Source organism: Pyrus communis, chromosome 4 (assembly GCF_963583255.1).
Source record: "Pyrus communis chromosome 4, drPyrComm1.1, whole genome shotgun sequence".
NCBI lineage: Eukaryota > Viridiplantae > Streptophyta > Magnoliopsida > Rosales > Rosaceae > Pyrus > Pyrus communis.
The window spans coordinates 7,203,289-7,218,166 of record NC_084806.1 but is presented as its reverse complement, the minus strand read 5'-3'; the positions used below and the strand labels follow the sequence as shown (position 1 = coordinate 7,218,166).

General features: G+C 33.6%; 1 protein-coding gene across 2 annotated transcripts; it reads left to right on the top strand.

Annotated features, from left to right (window-relative positions):
• Nucleotides 1-4,673: 4,673 nt before the first annotated feature.
• LOC137730925 (agamous-like MADS-box protein MADS4) lies at nt 4,674-10,229 on the top strand. 2 transcript variants are annotated; one of them, XM_068469933.1, is made up of 8 exons: nt 4,674-4,963; nt 7,137-7,215; nt 8,151-8,218; nt 8,307-8,406; nt 8,746-8,787; nt 8,931-8,972; nt 9,122-9,282; nt 9,847-10,229. In XM_068469933.1, the coding sequence occupies exons 1-8, from the start codon at nt 4,779-4,781 to the stop codon at nt 9,920-9,922; spliced, it is 753 nt and encodes a 250-aa protein (XP_068326034.1). In that variant the 5' UTR covers nt 4,674-4,778; the 3' UTR covers nt 9,923-10,229. The 2 variants fall into 2 exon arrangements, with proteins under 2 accessions (XP_068326034.1, XP_068326035.1); XM_068469934.1 differs by lacking the exon at nt 4,674-4,963 and adding an exon at nt 6,173-6,307.
• Nucleotides 10,230-14,878: the final 4,649 nt, after the last annotated feature.

Sequence of the window (14,878 nt, the reverse complement as noted above, 5' to 3'; positions counted from 1 at the left end):
CTTAATTATTAATGAATCATTGTGTGACTTAACTAAATCTCTACGCAAATATCGTTGGATAAAAAAATTATTAAAAAAATTTATAAATCAAAGAATCTATTGGAAAAGGAAAAAGAAAATCAATCTAAATTGCCGGCACGGGACTAGGATGTGATTCATGGGACATTGGTTTGGTATACTTCATAGTCTATGGTTCAAATTCAAATAGTAATATTAAAAAAAGAGTGAAATTTGAAAAGAAAAAAGATTATGTAGATTAGGAAAAATTTAGGGTTGGCTTGAAAATGGTTAGACAATTTATAATGCATGTCTTTAGCTTTAACTTGTAATAACCAGGCACGAAAGGTGAAGCGCATATAAATCATTGTTTATACTTTGCCTCACCCCTTACGCAAAACCTTTGCTTGCTTCACCTACCTTATTTTCTTTTTTTGATCCAGTCCAGACGTCCTCTCCTTAAAGCCGAGAAATTGCAGAAGATTTTCACATGCTTCTTCTGTTCCATGGAGTCAAATTTTCAATATATATATATATGTCTTTGTCAATCGGCTCAGTCCCGTTCTCCTCGACTCTATGGCCAAGAAAATTGATGTCATCTACTGTACAATCTAATTAACCGGCCCCAAAAAAAGTAAAACAACAAAAGTTAAATGATCTCATTCATTGGATTAGATCAAATAATAAGTGACCTTAATTTTCTTAAACCATAAGATTCAGGAGAACGAGACTGATATGTGATGTCTTTGTTACATTGGTCAAAAGAAGGTAGAACACTCAAACCCCAAATATTCCAGGGATAATACGGCTTGTCTATCCCATAAAAATTGTTTCAAACGTTTACGTGTTTGTCTTTAGTTAAATAGAGATATTTAGTACAAACATTTTATTTAGCAAGTATGCAAAACTCCATCAAATCACACCTTATTAATTAATTAGTACAAAGCATACTCAAAACCCAGGTGTAAGGCCAAGTAGCTAGAATCATCGTGTTATCGGAGTAATGTTGTGTTCCATGCATGTCTAGGCAGTTTAGGCAATAATGAAAGAAGAACCCTAAACAAAACATGTTTTAATTTGTACGGACATGCATGGACCTGAAATAGAGCATGCCTTCCATGGCATCATTCGTAAATTTGAGCTCATTAGGTTCGATATATATATAAAACATATAGAACATGTTTTTTATTTTTGTTTTTTCCTTAATCTGAATGATAAAATCAAAAATCAGATTTTCACCTCTGCATTTTCTAATAAGGATGCAGACAAAAATATTGGTTAGGTTTGTTTATTTCTTTTTATTTTCTGTTTGCTAGGCAAGGTTTAGGATTTAAGATTTTCCTCATTCTCTCAATAAGTCCTATTTTTATGATGCTTTGGAAAATATGATTTAAAAGCTGGCAAACCCAAAATTGAATCTCTAGATGTTCAAGCAGACCTACCAATTGATTAAAAACTAGCTGCCATTTAAAATTGTACAAAAATAATGGAGTAATTTTGGCAATTGAAAAACTAAGACAAACACATCCTAATATTGTATAACATTAATATCAATTATCAAGTACATTTAGGGCCTGTTTGGTGTTCTTTTTTTTTTTTTTTTACCCAACACTATTTTACTTTAATGTTAAGCAAGTGCTTGGTACGTAATGTTTATTTTAAAAGCAATGGTCTTCAGACAATCATCTTTTAAAGCAACCTACATGTTGCTTTTAAAAGTTGTTTTGATAAAAAACGGAGCTAAGCCTTTCTGAATACTTTCAATTCTTATAATACCATTCATTTTTTAAATTGACATTGTGTAATCTTCTACATACATTTTCCCTCTTGTAGAACAATGTGACCGCCGCTATTTACCACTATAACCACTAACCTTACATCAACACTGCCATTACCACCACCATCATTGCCGCTACTACTACCACCACCAGCACTAGCACCACAACCATAACTGCCATTACCACCACCATCGTTGTCGTCATTGTCCCCAACCACAGCCACCACCATCACCACTACCGCAACCACAACCACAACCATAATTGCCACCACTGTCAACTTAACCACAACTACCATTGCCACCATCTGCACCCCAATCACCACACGCCACTATTCGCATCACTATTATACCCTCACTATTGTTGCTGTCACCACCATCACCATCTCTGGCCCCACAGCCACTGCTGTCGCCACCACCTATGACTGCAACCACCAACCTTACACAACTGTCGCCATCACCATCATTGCCACTGCCACAACCGTTACCTTTGCACCCAACCACCACACCCTATTAGTGGCACCACCACCACATATTCACCATTGACGTTGCCATCACCGCCACTACCCCTACGACTATTGTCGTTGCCACCACGAATATGTCTATTTTTTGTTATTATATACAATTATACCACTTTTACATCATGATTTACCAAATGCTTTTGCACTGTTTTTCATACTCATAACACTTTTAAGAATACAGTTTATCAAACTCTCAACTACTTTATTTTACAGCTGATTATTCTTAAAATACAACATAAGTAGTTTTTTGAAAAGAAAAAAACACAACAATACCAAATCGACTTTAAGCTACCGACTAATCAAATGTACTTAATTTTATAAGTTATGTTTTTTACACAAACAATGGGATCTTTACCTTCAAAAAACAATGGGATCTTTACAAAATAAATTTACAACTAGTTTCAACACCCACACTAAAATTACATATGTTGTCACAATTGAACTTGTCATAATTAAAACCTCAACTGATAAACAATATATGGTTCTCGTATCTACGAAGCCTATCGCCCTTGTATCTATGAAGTTAAACTTAAGATTAACTCGAACAAAATGAAGACAACTACCAATAAATCAAACGTGTACATCGCCCTTGTATCTACAAAGGTGAATGAGGGCAATGGGGTGTGGACAAAATGAAGGGTATTACGGTAAAAATGGGGGAACATACGAAGGCTCGCCTTCTTAAGGTTTGGTCACATGATTGCCCGTGGCCAAAAATGGTCAGGTGGATATCAGACGTTGTTGACTTAATATTTCGACACGTAGCGTTTTTCGGGTCCTCTGCATTGAGTGCCCCAGTTTGCCAGCCATTTTAAGGTTTTCTCCCATTTCGCTCGCTTTTCTCCTATTGGTCTGTCTCCCTCTCAGTCACCACCTCCCCTCTCACGTGCCAAAATCCTCCTCCCTCTTCATGCGTATTTTAAGTGTAAACTTAATATAAGTTTAATTTTGTGAATTATTATTGAATTTAGTTGGACCACTTAATATTATGGTCTAGTAGTATTCCTCTTCATTTGTTAGTGAGAGGTTTTAGGTTCGATTTTCGTCAAAAGAGAATTTGAACCACATTATTGGTAGCTTATTGTGAGACTTAGCCCACTTTCTCACATCCTTAGTGTAAATAATATCGTTTGTTTAAAAAAAAAAAAAAACACATCAACTTTTTTTTATTATCTTTTTATTAGATTTTTTTTTCTAGCTTTTTATTAGATTGTGATAAATGTCATTGAACTATTTTCATGGATGATAGGTAGATTAATTTTTATTTATTTTTGTAGATACCTTTATCACATGTTAAATGTATTTTATCAACATATTGTATATGTATCATATATGTCATATAAATTTTCTTTTAACTATTTTCATGAAAGTGGTTATATCTAAACTACATATTAACAAAACCCTCTTTGTCAACCAAAAGAGGATGAAAAGATTATTTTATCTTCTTTCATAACAAAAAAGTTAAGAACAGTAACGTAATTTCACAAAACAAAATTTTGTTGTTCTTTATTTAAGCCTCACCTACACGAGATTTCTCATATTTAAAAAAAATAAAAAATAAAAAATAAAACTTCTCTCTCTCCTCTCTTCCACTCTCACATTCTCTCTCACTCTCTTCCTCTCTCATTCAATTGTGTGCGGACATATACTAATTTAAATTTTGAGTAAAGATGCATAAATCAAGAAATTTAATTAAATTTAAAAAATAGAAAAACTGGACTAAATCTAACAACAACTCAAATTTTTGGTCTTGAATAAAAGTACTCATTTTTTTAATCTATTCATAACATTGTTATGTGATGTTATTGTCTCATCTAAATTATAACACTTGTGATTTTTTTTAATTAAATAAACTTTAAAAATCAGACATACCAATATTGCAAAAGGAGAACATATAAAGGATGAGTTCATTACCATGATGACGTTCTAATCCAATATAATAGTGTGTGTAAGTTTATCTTCACATACATGACATTCCATTATTAAAACTAGATGTTACATAAATAGCGGTGAATTCATTTCACGTTAATTGTTCTCATGTCGTATGTAGTAATATAATGTTTCGGTGTACATAAAAATTTATACACTTAATCGTCGGATTCCACCTCTTTCTCAGAGTCACCATTTAATTAGTTGAACTATTAATTTGATTCCTTCTGTTCAATTACTCTGTCTTATCATTGTTAACCCAATTAGAGTGAGAAAGAGAAGGGGAGAGAGAGAGCGAGAGACTGAGATTATTGAAGATGGTAATAATGTTGAGCTCATAACTATGAAAATACATAGAATTATGTAGAAATAGGAAAATTAGAAAAATAAAACTATATATAAAACGCAAAAACGGAAGCTTTTTGCACCCATTGTTGTTGTAGTTGTTTTTGCTAGAGAGAGAGTCAGATAATTTGATTGGGGAATAGATAAGGAATTCTAGAGAGAGAGAGAGAGAGAGAGAGAGAGAGAGAGAGGGAGGGAGGAGAGAAGGAGAGATGGGAAGAGGGAGGGTGGAATTGAAGAGGATAGAGAACAAGATCAACAGACAGGTGACCTTTGCGAAGAGAAGGAACGGACTTTTGAAGAAAGCCTACGAGCTTTCCATTCTTTGCGATGCCGAGGTTGCTCTCATCATCTTCTCCAATAGAGGAAAGCTGTACGAGTTTTGCAGTAGTTCAAGGTTCTCTCTCTTTTTTTTTTTTTTAGTTATTTCACCGAAACAACTAAACCCCCGCTTTTTCCCTCCCTCCATTTCTATACCATTTCGGCTATCGCAATTTCTCCCACACGCATACATATATACACTCTCTTTCTCTCTTATTCCTACAAAACTTATTAATTAACTATTTATTTATTTGATTTAATTTCAATTGTTTGTTTGTTTGTTTGTTTCTTCTTCTATGATTTCTGGAGTGCTTTTTTGGATCTCCAAGGCGTTGGCTTGCGTGAACATTTTTTGCTGTTTTCAGTTTTCTCTTGCTGAATCATGAATCTTCATCATCAGGAGCAGCGCTTTGACAAAAGCTCCCTCGTGAAGTTTTTTTTTTTTGGTTTAAAAATTTTAAAATGTCGCCTTTTGTGTTAAATTGTTGAAATTTGATGACTTTTAGCGGCGGTTTTTTTGTTGCCGTTTTGGTGAATGTCTCGGTGTTTTTGGCAGGTTGAGTGTTTCTGCTTAGGCATTGCTGTTAGATCTGCAACAGGAAATAAAGATAAACCCCATCAAAAGAAGATCTCTCATTTCTCATCACTCACTGTTTTTTTTCACTGCTCTCCATCGATTAAATCCTAGCTACCTCTCTCTATGCTTTAACTTCTGTGAACTGGGTTTTCCCGAAGCCCTTGCCTATTTCCTTTTCTTAATTCTCTCTCTCTCTCTCTCTCTCTCTCTCTATGTGCCTTAACTTCTGTGAACTGGGTTTTCCCGAAGCCCTTGCCTTTTTCCTCTTCTTAATTTGCTCACCCTAGCTTTAGCTTCACTCAATCATCCCATTTTTCTTTTATTTTTTTTGTGAGTTTTTTTTATCATAAGAGCCATCTGATCGATCCAAAAGCCTTTGGATCAGCATTTGAAGCTTTCTGATCAGCCAGTTTAGTCAATTAGTATCAGGTTTTCGACTCCGTTTTGTTCTTCACCAGGCCCTCTCTTCGCTCTCCAAAAACCTAGCTGCTTAATGCCTAGCTAGGGTTTTGTTTTACCAAATTCCCTTCTTTTTTTTTTTCTATTAACAAATTGTTATACTTTGGGGAATTTTCAACTTAATTGACTATTCTATTTCAGGTCTCAGCTGGTTCTCATCTCTGTTCTTACACTGAAAATTTAGGGCGAGAAATCTTTCTATTTTTTAAAAAATTAAATTGAGTTTCCTGGAAATATTAATCCAAAAGCAAGAACTTAATTACCCGGTTTTTCCAGTTCCTCATTTGGGTACATTAAATATACAAGATTTCCCTTGTTTTCCACTGGATTAATTTCTTCCTCTCTCTGAAAGACAGATGGTTTTCAATCACATTTTGACCTCGGGTAATTAGTACTAAATATCTGCAATTTCTGCCTTGGATCTGACTTTACGTCAAAAATAACTTTTGAATTTTCGACTTGCTTAATTATTACCAGTGCTCTATCTTATCTCAGTAAAATATCTCTTTGTACTTGCACGTATTTTTAGGGCTTAATATTTTCTCGTATACTGTATTAATTATAAGTTCATTATTTAAGTTTAATTTCTATGAGATTGGCTTGATTTTGTCCCTTTTTTCAATTTTTGATTTTTGTTTTTTGGTTTCTCAAATGCATGGTAATGTAAAACCTTCTTAGATCTTGTAGTACCAACTAATAATAAAGTGTTTGTCTTAATTACGCAATTATTGAAATGTTTTAAGTAAATTTGTACATTATGTTAGATAATATGAAATATGTAAGCTTGAGAAGTAGAGCTTTATAAGCAATATTTACTTATTTATTGTATAAGGTTTAAAGGTATTAAAAGTAGGCTCTCCATAAACATTCATCTTATTCAGCTAACGATAAATTTTCAGGGTAAGACTAAATTCACATCTTAATCTTTTGAATAATCCTATAGAGTCTTGTATATGGACGAGGAATTTCCTACTTGCTTTTGCTAATTATATGTTTTCCTACACAAAGTGACGTAGTGACGTTCTGGGATTCATGCAACCGACCCTACTTAGTTGAATGAGGCATTGTTGTTGATGTTATATGTTTTCCTACACGCATATAAATATAATTACCTGGCTTGTGATCCATCAATTCATATTTTGTATGATTTATGCCCTTCAAATAATGTATCAAGGAAAGACTAATTTGCATGTGTGTTTATGTTGTTGTACAGCATGCTCAAAACTCTTGACAGGTACCAGAAGTGCAACTATGGAGCACCGGAGACAAATGTATCTACAAGGGAGGCCTTGGTAATACATTCAACTCAGTTAATTAGTTTAGATGAAGTTTCTTGCTTGTTACCCTACGTAACAAGGAATATTGAGGCGATACAAAAGAAACCAAACTACTGGCAAGAGAACATTGCATCATGACAAGGATTAATTTCAAACCTATGGATATATAGAATGTTTTCAAGAGAGTACAAATGAAAATTGATACTATTTATTAGTGGTTTTTTACTTTTCAAGTAAGATCTTATTGGTACTTAACTGTATATGCGTTGTTGGCCTATTGACTAATAACAGCTTAGGAGTTGTTTGATAATCATTTTATTTTTAGTTTTTAGTTTTCAAAAATTGAAAACGAAATGATTATCATACGACCCTTAGTTTTTGAAGTCTAGTGAAATAGTCTAACATGATTTTTGAGTTATAAATGGTTCTATGGAATCTATATTGAGTTCGAAATTTCTAAACGGCACCCATCCCAGACCTCAGTAATTTGTTAACCAATAAGGTGGCACTGCACTTATATGTTATTTACATTTGTCTACCTCTTCTCGTGTAAGATAGATGCACGTAAAGGAGGGTGTTAATTGATATACATAGTTGACTCATTTTCTAATTACGGGTTTGGTTATTTTCTAACTACTACTTGTTTCTCTCTCACTATCTTATTGTTATTTCATAGCTTGATGTTAGTAAAAGACAATCCCAACATTTTTCTCTGTATTGATGTATACTTGTACAAATACTTCACTGTTTGCGATTCAAAGAAGCTTAACTTTTTTTCTTGCTATTAAAGAATCGTGTAGGCATTAGACCAAAAATCTGATTAAGGTATCTTGTAGGAAAGGTTTTGGATCAAATATATGTATGACAACCTCCTAATTCGTATATCTGTGTATCTTTATGTTGTTTATCTTTGACCTGAATACATCCTACTTCTCCTGGACCATATGCAGGAATTGAGTAGCCAGCAGGAGTATTTGAAGCTCAAGGCACATTTTGAAGCCCTACAACGAAACCAAAGGTTGTTGTCTTTCCGACCTTCAGTTATATAAACGTTAAAGGCTAAAAATTAGGTTTACTAAGTACTAACTTTCTTGTTACTACCTTAGGAATCTCCTTGGAGAAGATCTTGGCCATTTAAACAGCAAAGAGCTTGAATCACTTGAAAGGCAGCTGGACATGTCGCTGAAGCAGATCAGATCGACACGGGTACCTTACCTCATCACCACCTTACAGTTTGAACTGATTTAACATATTGTCTTTTTCTCAATGATTCCTTGAACATTTGGCTGTTTCAAGGTTTTTATTATTGTGCGCTAGATTTTCATGTATTGTCAGGTACTCCATAAATTACTTTTCTAACTTTTTGTGATATTTGACACTGCTTGCATCATCCTTTATTGCTAAAAAAAAGAAAAAAAAAAGTTTACCTAGTGCATATAGAGACTGGGAATCCAAAACCAAGAACACGAAACAGATTTTCCGATTTGGCTCCAAGTGAAGCATGAATGACTTAAACTGATATATCTTGGTATTCTTATGTTACAGACCCAATGCATGCTGGATAAGCTCACAGACCTTCAGCGAAATGTATGAGAACACATATATCCTTATGTATATTCATTTGAGTTTACTCTTCCCATCTTAGCCAACTGAAAGTTTTTGTGCTTTTCGCAATGCATATTCTCCTCATCCTGTACATTTATTTATTTATGGTTTTGATTTTTGCACAGGAACACGTGCTAAACGAAGCAAACAAGACCCTGAAACAAAGGGTAGGCAAACGACAATAATTTTCAGCAATTTGGTTTTGAAAGATTATGAATAACTTTCAGCAATTCCGAGTTGCAGGGCGGGGTAATTAAGTTGATTTTGTTTTCAGACGTTGCATGTACCTGACTTTTTGGGTGATCATGCTTTGCAGTTGTTTGAGGGATACCATGTAAATTCACTGCAACTGAATGCAAATGCCGACGAGTACGGCCACCAACAAGCTGCCGACGAGTACGGCCGCCAACAAGCTCAGGCGGCGCAGGGCGATGGCTTCTTCCATCCCTTAGACTGCGAGCCCACTTTACAGATTGGGTATGTACTTGTACTGCATTTTTATAATATAAATAAACTCCCTAAGTTACATAATTAAGGAAACCATTTTGGCCTCCAAACCTGATTAAGTTTATAAAAATCTCCTCTTGTCTGAACCAAGAAGGTGGATGCCAAGAAAATACAAGTATTTTTTTAATTATTATATATGCAGGTCTGGGTTTTATGGATTTAATTAGCGTCTGTGCTAAACCCAGTTAATTAGCATTGTAGTTAAGGTGAACATCACTACAACTGGGGGTTTAGGGTTTGAATTAGGCAACTAATGGACCTTTTAAGCACCTAATTTTGTACAACTAATGTCAGCGACTATTATACATTTAAGATCCAGATTATGGATAATATTCTCTCTCTGGGGTTTAGGGTTTGAATTAGGCAACTAATGGGCCTTTTACGCACCCAATTTTGTACAACTAATGTCAGTGACTATTGTACGTTTAAGATCCAAATTATGGATAATATTCTCTCTTCTCTCTCTCTCTCTCTTTGTGGGTTGGGTTGAGTCATTTTTCTGATTGAATTAATATATCTGTTAAATTTTTGCAGATATCAGAATGATCCAATATCCGTGGTGACAGCAGGTCCAAGCGTGAGTAATTACATGGGAGGATGGTTGCCATGATAATAAGTGTATGCATGCATGCATGGTCATCAACAACAGCAGCAGCACCTAGCCATGCATGGTATTTACAATTAATATTGATAAGCAAGATACAATTTATGCATGTCTGTTTTTTATGTTTGACTTTTATTTGACCAAAACGGATCAACGATGATGATCAATTCTCTGTAATTGTATGGATTTATGCCATAATTAACTCTGGACCTTTAAGAGTTGCCAACAATTGTGCGCGCGTGCCTTTTTTTCTTAGCTTGCTTCCTTTGGAATAATCACTATATATAAAAGTATATCGCTTTGCATATGACAATGAGCTTTCTGTTTGTGTCATATCATCTGGGCATTTTTTTTAAAGTTGTGCAAGGTTGTCTAACCAATTTGTTCTAGGGGTGTAATCTCGGTCTTTCGGCCGAGTTTTGTTGGTCTTAGCCCTGTTTTTTGGCTCCATAGAGAGAAAAAATTTTAATTGTGACGGGAATACGAGTGGTAAGTTATTAACTTTTTAACACACATATTCCACCATTTATATAATGACACGTGGTGTACTACCTCGTGTGACGATCACATTGAAAAATCTCACCCATAGAGATCAGATCTGCCTCAAATACTTTGGGGCAATCTGCCGATGCTTGGTTTATTATTCGGTCATTACTGTTGCACGTTGAGGAAGCTCAGATATCAAGGATTTGTTACTTTTGGAGGAATTTGACTCTATTAGTATTTGTGAGGTAGAAGCGTAGAAGCACTAGAGTTAACTGCGGCCCGGACTGACTGGGCTAGAGAGCCTGACCAAATTTGAGGCCCATGCAGTAGAGCGGCCTCGTACTTCCGCAACGTTTGGGAAAATAGGATTTGGTTTTTTTTTTTTAAGAAAATTAATGAAAAGGGTTGGTAAACTTTGAGTTTTAATGATAAAAACAAAATTAAGGGTAAAATGAATAGTACCAGAATTGACTTTTTAGTGTAAAAATGTAGTTTTTCGTTAAAGTAAATAGTATCGTGGGTTTTTTCGTTAAAACTCCCTTTTTTTTTTCTTTTTTTTCAAACTTGAAAAAGACGACGAAGTTGCGTGTCAATTTTCTTGGCACGATACAAGACAAAAACGATCCAGATTCGAGAGCATGGATTTGGATCCTCGCCGGATCCCTCTCTTGGGATCCTAGGGATCAAGGAATACGGATCGTTGATCAAAAATCGTGCGGTCATAATTTTTTTCTTTTTTTATATTTTTCACGCAAAATGAAGCTTCTTTACTTTTAAAAATATAAAAAGCATTTAATTGAAGCTACACGATTTTTTATCAACGGTCCGTGTGCGTTGATCCCTAGGATCCCCAGGAAGAGGATCCGGCGAGGATCCAAATCCCGAGAGCACAACTTTATGGAAAGGGATTCTCTATTGGTCCTTTCTTTCTAATTCATCAAATCAGAAAAATTTGTACCATTGAAATTTGATCCAACGATTACAAACAGGGATCCACTTTAAAAGTTATAATAACTTCAACCGTTTGATCAATTTTCAATGGCACAAATTCTTTGATTGGGTAGATTAAGAAGAAGGGATTCGGAAATGATCTTTTTCCCAACTTTATAGCCACAAATGTCAATCGTTGTATTGACAAAAGGGACATAATTCATAAACAATGGGAAGGTGGATATTGGGAATCTAAGACATAAGGAAAACGTTTCATATCATATCAATATCGAAGATTTGTGAATATATGTGTAGCCAAAGCAAGCGACCATGAAATCTTATCACTTAATCATTGATTAATTTAACAATATATGTCTGTTCAGCTAAACAAGAAAAGTTTTAGAAACTATAACTGGTGAAGGGTGGTTCATATTAGCCACCAAATTCACGTGTAAGAAGGAAATAGAACCAAACTCACTCAAAAATTACACTAGAATTTTCTCCTTCAATTATAGATATCATCGTTGCACCAGGTGAGCCGCTTGAGGCCTCCCACGGCCAAATATGAATCAGGTTCGCTAAACCAACTCTTGGTGGTATCAATTCTACATCAGAAAAATGACGGACTTTGCATGTGTTTATAAGTAGATAGACTATTCTTTATATTGTCAATTGATTTTATATTAGAAACCCTGCCAACTAATCACATGCAACTATATTTTAGATTTTTTTTTTCTTTGGCAAACAATAGGTTTTCGTGTTTAATTAATCTATTAGTTTCAATGAATTTTTAAGTTGGAGTTTACTAATTTAAGCAAGCATTGTACTAGTTCTCGTTTTGAGTCTTGACCAAAGAAAAAGGCATTTGCTAGTTGGTAGGTCGTCTAATCTTCTAGGCAATTAGATGATTAGGGCAACAATCAAAGTTAATTAAACTACAAGATAAATGCTAAGAAGAATCCTTTAACGTGGAATCCTCTATTAATTTTCTATCATTTTACAATTTAATATTACTTTTCGTACCAACATTAGAAAACATTTTACTAAAAATATGCGGCGGTAGAAAATTAATAGTGAGGCTTATTTTTGAGAAAAAAGAAACGCTAAGAAAATTAAATTTGTAAAAAAAATAACGTAAAAATTGATGATTGAATTATTACATAAACGCTATCGCTTCGTTAACATTGTCAAACTGCAACTTCTGCCATCGCACCGTTTTGTTGAACTTTTAATAAAAAGTTTTAAAAAATATTAAAATAATTAATTTCAGATCAGCTACATTCTATGCACTATCTAAATAAATTATTAAGATATTGTACATTAATATAAGCCACCCTTATCATGTGAACGCATTCAAACAAGCTGCTTCTTCTTCTTTTTTTGTTTTGTTTAAAATGTATTCAAACGTGACAACCCCCGAATGATTTCACAGATTCTTGTATTGTGCACATTCTACTACGATATAAGCTAAAATAATGAATGAGAACAAGCAACATCGGGTAACCACGGCCGGTTATATATATTATTAATATGTATTTTATATATTCATTTACATATAGAATCTTTTAGGGATATGAAATGCCACGTGTATGGGATTGAGACCTCAATAATGAGAAATTTTAAGTTGTGACAGGAATACAGATGGTACACTACATGTTTTTATGTAAGTGGTGAAAATTTTTATTTTTTAAGTTATTAATCTTTTAACACACATATCCTACCATTTATATAAGGACACGTGATGTATCACCTCGTGTGACAGTCACACTGAAAAATCTCTCCTCAACAATGGCATCCAATTTTTAAGAGTTTAATAATTTTGTGGATCAACTTCAATGATCTGCCTTCAACCACCACGCAACCCAAATTTGGCACCATTTGGTTTACTAGATTTCTCGAATCATAAGCCAAGCACACAAAAATGATAACTCACTCCGAATTCAATTATCGGTCTAATGATATTCATTTTCACTTATAAGTAAGAGGTATCAAGTTTAATTCTTGTAAAAGAAGAATTCAAACCACATTATTACTAGCCCGTTCTGTGGCTAAGTCCACCCTAAATTCTTTTAGTGTAGATAATATCATTTGTTCAAAAAAAAATATATCGTCTCCCTTTTGTGCGCATATTTAATATAAAAATTATGATTTATACTAAAAAATAAATACGAAAAATAAGTAAACCTTACAAGTTGTTTCATTAGCTCCATGATAAAGTATTATGAGTAAATATTATTCTTTTAATGTAGATAATATCATTTGTTCAAAAAAATATATATCGTCTCCCTTTCGTGCACACATTTAATATAAAAAATTATGATTTATACTGAAAAATAAATACGAAAATAAGTAAACCTTACAAGTTGTTTCATTAGTTCCATGATAAAGTATTACGAGTAAATATTAGTGGCGAATTTATAAATTTTTCTTAATACCAAAATAAAGCATGTACGTTATCTGCACACCATATCTCAATTTCTTTCCAAGCATTTTGTCCAACCCCGAAAAGAACATCAAATAAACATTTCGTATTTTTATACATTTAATATAAAATTATATTCTTATATTAAATGTATACATTAGAAAGAGAGAGAAGAGTTTGAACGCAGAAATGTAATGAGGATTTTTTTGTGTGTTTGGCTTATGATTTGGGAAATAGAATCAAACTCACTTAGAAATTACACAACAGTTTTCGCCGTCAATTATATTAGTGCTCGTGAGTATTCTTATTTGAATCCACTCTATATATTATTTGAATCTACTCTCTGTATTATCAATTGATTTTAGTATTTAATTCATCTATTAGTTTAATGAGTTTTAATGAATTCTTGATTTAGAGTTTTAACAATTTAAGCAAGCATTGTACAAAGAAAAAGGCCCTTGCTAGTTGGTAGGGGCTCTAATCTCATAGGCAATTAGATTAAGAGCTAGTTGCAACTCGAAATGGCTCTCTTTTCCCCTCTGATTAAGACAACAATCAAGTAATTAATTAAGCTACATTCTAGAGATGGAGAAATTAAGTGTGTTGAAAACACAATATGTTATACCAAGTATTATAATACAAGTGGTTAAATTTGTTTTATTTCAATGTCTAACCACTTATATTATAGTATTCGATGTACCGGACTGTTTTTCGCACATTGAAAAATCTATATTGTATATAAATATAAGTCACATTTTTCACGTGAATGCAAAAAAACAATTTTCTTGTTATTTTTTAAGTCTATTCAAAGGTGACAACCCCAATGATTTTACAGATTATTGCTACTAGAGATGGTCAAAATAACCATGGGTTTGGGTAACCGCGATTATCCGCTCATTTAAAATTCACGGTTACAGTTATGGGTAACCGTTTAGACAAATAAACAGTTATGGGTATAACCGTTTATCCGTGAAATTTATACGGGAGGTTATGGGTATTATCCATGATTATAACGGGTATCCATTGGTTATGGGTATTACCCACGGTTATACGAGTATTCATTTACCCATTTAACTTAATATATGTAAAAAATTTAAAAAAATTATCGCAAGTGTTCGAAATTA